Source organism: Nicotiana attenuata, unplaced genomic scaffold (assembly GCF_001879085.1).
Source record: "Nicotiana attenuata strain UT unplaced genomic scaffold, NIATTr2, whole genome shotgun sequence".
Taxonomy (NCBI): domain Eukaryota; kingdom Viridiplantae; phylum Streptophyta; class Magnoliopsida; order Solanales; family Solanaceae; genus Nicotiana; species Nicotiana attenuata.
Window position 1 is genome coordinate 4,355 of NW_017681551.1, and position 5,159 is coordinate 9,513.

At 36.1% G+C, this 5,159-nt stretch overlaps 1 protein-coding gene across 1 annotated transcript in view; it reads left to right on the top strand.

The window, feature by feature from the left end:
- Positions 1 to 484: 484 nt before the first annotated feature.
- LOC109221953 (geranylgeranyl transferase type-2 subunit beta 1-like) overlaps positions 485 to 5,159 on the top strand; it is a 5,917-nt gene continuing 1,242 nt past the window's right edge. The window contains exons 1-8 of the mRNA XM_019386373.1: positions 485 to 713; positions 2,245 to 2,298; positions 2,899 to 3,049; positions 3,269 to 3,385; positions 3,689 to 3,755; positions 3,946 to 4,094; positions 4,877 to 5,010; positions 5,083 to 5,157. Of these exons, the coding sequence (XP_019241918.1) occupies positions 573 to 713; positions 2,245 to 2,298; positions 2,899 to 3,049; positions 3,269 to 3,385; positions 3,689 to 3,755; positions 3,946 to 4,094; positions 4,877 to 5,010; positions 5,083 to 5,157 (888 nt within the window). The 5' untranslated portion in view covers positions 485 to 572. The remainder of the gene's footprint in view (positions 714 to 2,244; positions 2,299 to 2,898; positions 3,050 to 3,268; positions 3,386 to 3,688; positions 3,756 to 3,945; positions 4,095 to 4,876; positions 5,011 to 5,082; positions 5,158 to 5,159) is intronic.

Genomic DNA, 5,159 nt, shown 5'->3' on the forward strand with positions numbered 1-5,159 from the left:
TCTAAGGCTGAAAAATCAAGGGGCAAAGGACTGGCCAGGTACTACACATAACAAGCCAATCAGCAACACATCAACGACAATCTGACACAAAGAATAACAAGGGTAACAACTGGACAGTAGCTAATCTTTCTATATTTGCTAAAATAACTCTAAGATCTACATCACCTAATTCAAGACCAAAAATTTCGACAATAAACTCAATACGAAGCAGAAAGCATTTAAGTTTGGTGGAAATGTGGAGTCTAAATACCTTTTCAAGAATTGGACCATGGGTTGACCCAGAAGAGTGTGGAATGGCCTCTTACAGCCTGTGCGCCACTTGCATCAACTGGAGAAGGTTGGTTACAACCTGTGCGCTACTTGCATCAAAATTGATCGTTCTTACATTGACATATTCCCACATTCGTTGTTTAATATCACCAAAGAATAATTTTTAAAGAACCTAAAGAAAAGTGTTAAAGTATTTATATAAAGAAGTATATCTAGGTAAAAATTCCTATTGATAGTAATAATTTCAGTTTCTTTAGACGGATGGATTTCGAAATGGACCTAATATCTAATGGATTTGGGTCATGTTTTGGGCTGATTTCACGACCCATGAGAGGCATCCTCATTTGGGATTGAAGAACCGACCCGTTTCAGAGTCTCAACGTCGGCGATTTGCTTCTGATCTAGTCTCTCCGGCGAATTCGATCTCTTTTTTTTCCGGTGATGTAAGTTTCCATCTTTCTCATATGCACTTGTAATCAACTCATAATATGAAGAAGAAAAAAAAAAACCTTGTATTCGCTAAATGGAATATAGGGACAGAACTCAAATTACAAATTAGAAACTGAAATTGAAATCTAATGGCTAAGCTGTTGCCCATTGATAGACTTGAATCAGAGGGAAAATCGACTTGATACCAGTTGAGAACTGCTTGATTCATTATAGGTAGAATTGAATGACTGTAATTCAAAGGAATCAGCTGTTCAAATGAAGCATCTTCAAGGTTCAAGCTGGTCAGCCAAATAGCAAGTGTTCTCAGTGATCACTTTTGAACAATCATAATACTTTAACCTAGAAACTCCTTCTTGTAATGTCTCAAGCTTTTCTATAATCATTTCTAACTCATTTTCCCATATCTCAATATATGTCGTCTTAGTTTTCATCTAAGTTGCTCTGACTCGGCAATTTAGGTGCCGCACTCGTGTCAGTACGACACTAGTATGGGTGTGGGTATGCGATTCGGATCCGGTCAAACAATTTTGGGTACTTTGACCATGACGGACGGAAAATTCGAGATGAGATACAATTTGATTCCCGAAATCAGAACCAAAACTAGGATAAATTTGAAGAAAATAGCATACTTCATCTAGAAAATCAAGCATTTACTTATGTACGACTTGAGAATAAAAAAGAAATCCACACTTTACAAGCTATACGTAAGTATTCCACAAATTTTCTCATTATTAGAGATATTTTTATATTTTTATTATTTTGAATTATTTTTAGCCAGATCCCCGCACTCGTATCTGTACTAGAATTCATATCCCTGAATCTTAGAATTTACATCTCGAAGGATCCGACCTCTAGATCTACACCCGTGTCGGACACCCACACCCATGTTCGAGCAATTTAGGTTTTCAGAGGGTATTTTACAAGCTTTTAGAAACTAAAGGAGTGTATAGTTTTCCATCCTAGTAGACCATTGGCGCGAGCTACACTTTTTTGGTTGTAACTCTGTAGAGCCCTTTGGATGAGTCAAATATTGTTCTGATTTTCCCTTGGCTGCAGAACCCTTTTTACAACTGATTTTAAAATGTACAGAAAAGGAGGTGTTCACACTCGTTAGCACATAAACTAGACTCTTTCTTGTTTCCATGGTTTTTGGAGTTTAGAACTTTGACGAAGTTGGATCCTGCGTTGCTTTTCCTCTTTTTATTTCTGGATAAGAGAAAATATGTTGATGTCTCCACTACCAAGAAACTTAATGCTACTTAAATGTCCTTTTCTTGTGACAATGTTCTTTTCATTATACTTGTAAATTTGGATATTACAGTATCCTTTTAGCATTATTTGGTTGGACCTTTGGGTCAATGATACAGCAGGAAACTCAGTCATATGGTGTTGGCAGAGCTGAGTTACAAGTTTAACATAGAATATATGAAATGGTGTTCAACGTTTTGTTTTGGGTTAATAATTTTTGCTTTGATACACTTAGGCTATTATCATAATCTAACTTATGTGCCATAATAACTGCAGATGGGAGAACTGCAGGTGGAAAGGCATGTTGCGTACATTTTAACAGTTGAAAAGGTACTCATCTTGTTTCACATCTCCTTATTCTTTTTCCTTTTCATCTTATACTATATCTGTTATTGTATTACTTGTTCACCGGAAAGTTTCCATCTGCATCATTGTTCTGGTACGCATGTGGCTGCTAGTATCTGCTTCTTATGATCATATTTGTGTGGCACTGCTCAAACATACTACTGGAAGACAAATAGTCTTTTAATAAAATAGGCAAAAGTTAAATGGAATTCGGAACAATTAATTCATGTTGTAGAGCCTAAAGTTTGTCCAAGATATTTGGTTTATGTTAAAGTGGCACTAATATCATTTCATGGCTTTTCTCCTCAAATATTGTATTAGTTGTAACTTGTGACTCATCTTTGAGTTCCAGTAGTGTTTGGAGTAGACGTCTACATGATAGTTAGTAAGCACATAGAATGCCCAATAACTCTAGGAGAAATCATCTCCTAACTTCATAAATGTGGCGTGACATGCAAGTATTTTATGTTTAAGATGAATCAAATAGTTAATAATTGATTTTTTATGGCTCTGTTGCTTACTGTATCTCTATATAAGTATGTACGATATTATTTTTATTTCTAAAATGTGCTCATATAACTTCAGAGGAAAGATGATTTTGAATCTGTGGTGATGGAGCATCTGAGGTTAAATGGGGCATACTGGGGATTGACAACTCTTGATATTTTGGGAAAGCTTGATGCTGTGGATAAAGATGAAGTTATTTCATGGGTCATGCAGTGCCAACATGAATCCGGTGTGTTTTCTTGCACTTTGTTTTGTTTTGTGACAGTAAATATTTGGGCCTATTTCCAACTTTACTGTCATACTTTACTGCAGCTAGTCTGCCAGCTGCTCTTTAAAAGGATGCCTGTCTTTTTTTTGTTCTTTTTCTCTTTTACTCTCTCTTGTTGGATTAAGTTACTCTACATGATCTTTATGTAAAAGTTCACTTCCCCATTTGTCTAATATGCAGGTGGATTTGGTGGTAACATTGGACATGATCCGCATATGCTGTATACACTTAGTGCTATTCAAGTCTTGGCCCTATTTGATAAACTACATGTTCTTGACATTGATAAGGTGTCAAGCTGTATCCTTCGTCATGTCTGTCATTGCAGCAGAATTTCTGTCCATGGATCTCTTAGATCTCATCTATATCTATGAACTCTGTAACACTAATAGCATTGACTGCTTTTTTGCCGATAACTTAGAAACCAGTACTTGGATATGTTTGGCTCGTTTGGTGGGATTGCTCTTTGATACCTAGAATATGGTGAAACTATTGTAGAAGACACTCTTCAGTTGATTAATATTAATTAATTAATTGGCATTGAGTCTTAGGCACCAATTGAGAATCTGTATAACCAAGGATAAACTTGACTTTTTCGGCCAGATATTGCAGGCCTGCAAAATGAAGATGGATCCTTTTCTGGTGACATGTGGGGTGAAGTTGACACACGGTAATAGCTGCTCATTTTGTTTACTGTTTATGTATTTTAGCATGCTTCAGTGTAGAATTCGTTTCTTTTTCCCCCCCTTAAATTTTACTTATTCTAGCAGGGATTTGCTATAATTTTAGATATTCGGCTTTGAAAACTACTATTAGCAGTAATTTGAGAATGGTGTGACCTAAATTAAGTCTTCTTTTAGGTTCTCTTACATTGCAATCTGTTCTCTAGCATTGTTGCGCCAGTTGGATAAAATTGATGTTGGAAAAGCAGTGAAATATATTGTAAGTTGCAAGAATGTGGATGGTGGATTTGGATGCACACCTGGAGCAGAATCTCATGCTGGGCAAAGTATGTTGAACAAAGAAATGTTGAATTTTATCATACTTCCGTTAGTTGTTTGAACTAAAACATGAACAAGGTCTAATCTGAGCTTTATAATTTTGTTTCTATTGCTCAGACGCAATTTTTTTCCAAGATTTTCACATTTCATGTTCCACTTAAGGATTCTACTCCTAAGTCATTGTGATTAATTCCCATAACAGCGCACTATCATTTGATATCTAGATCAACAACCAAGACAATAAGCACTTATACCAGAAACCAGGATTAGTTGACAATAAGTAAAGTGGCAAAATCATCAGTTGAAGGTACTGGTGTTGCATGATATTTCAAGTTGTCAAAAGATTTGAAAAAGTCACGAGCAATGGATAGAGCACGATGACTCTTTATGGTTATTATCTGCTTTTAATAAACGTTCAATCGAGATAAATTATCCATTTGTAGGTCCTAGATTGGTGAAACAACTGATGTAAACAAACTGGGAATGCTCTGAAATAAAAATCCTTATATTTTGCTTGTCTCTTCTTTTGCATGGAACAAATAGGGTTTGCTGGAGGATTTATTTTCTCTATATAAAATATTTTTCTTTAATCATTCGATTTATATGAGAGTTAGTCAAAATCCATATTATTGGTGAAATGTTAGAGGGAGGGAACAATTTCAGCTATTTGTTGGTTTTTAAGCTCTTGTGTTCCATTTAGTTTCCATCTTTCGCTAGTATTCCTATCATATATAAGTCACTTTTCGCTGCATTATTGGACTGCAATCGATACTATGCCTCTTCATTGCAGTTTTCTGTTGTGTGGGAGCTCTTGCAATAACTGGTTCTCTGCATCATGTTGATAAGGACCTCCTTGGTTGGTGGTTATGCGAAAGACAAGTTAAATCTGGAGGTCTAAATGGGCGTCCCGAGAAGCTTCCTGATGTTAGTTACTCTTGCTAATTTCTATTTGCATGTCACTTGATCTTTATTGATATTCCTGTCGTTTCCTCTCAGGTCTGCTACTCTTGGTGGGTTCTTTCCAGCTTAATCATGATTGACAGAGTGCACTGGATCAACAAGGAGAAGCTTGC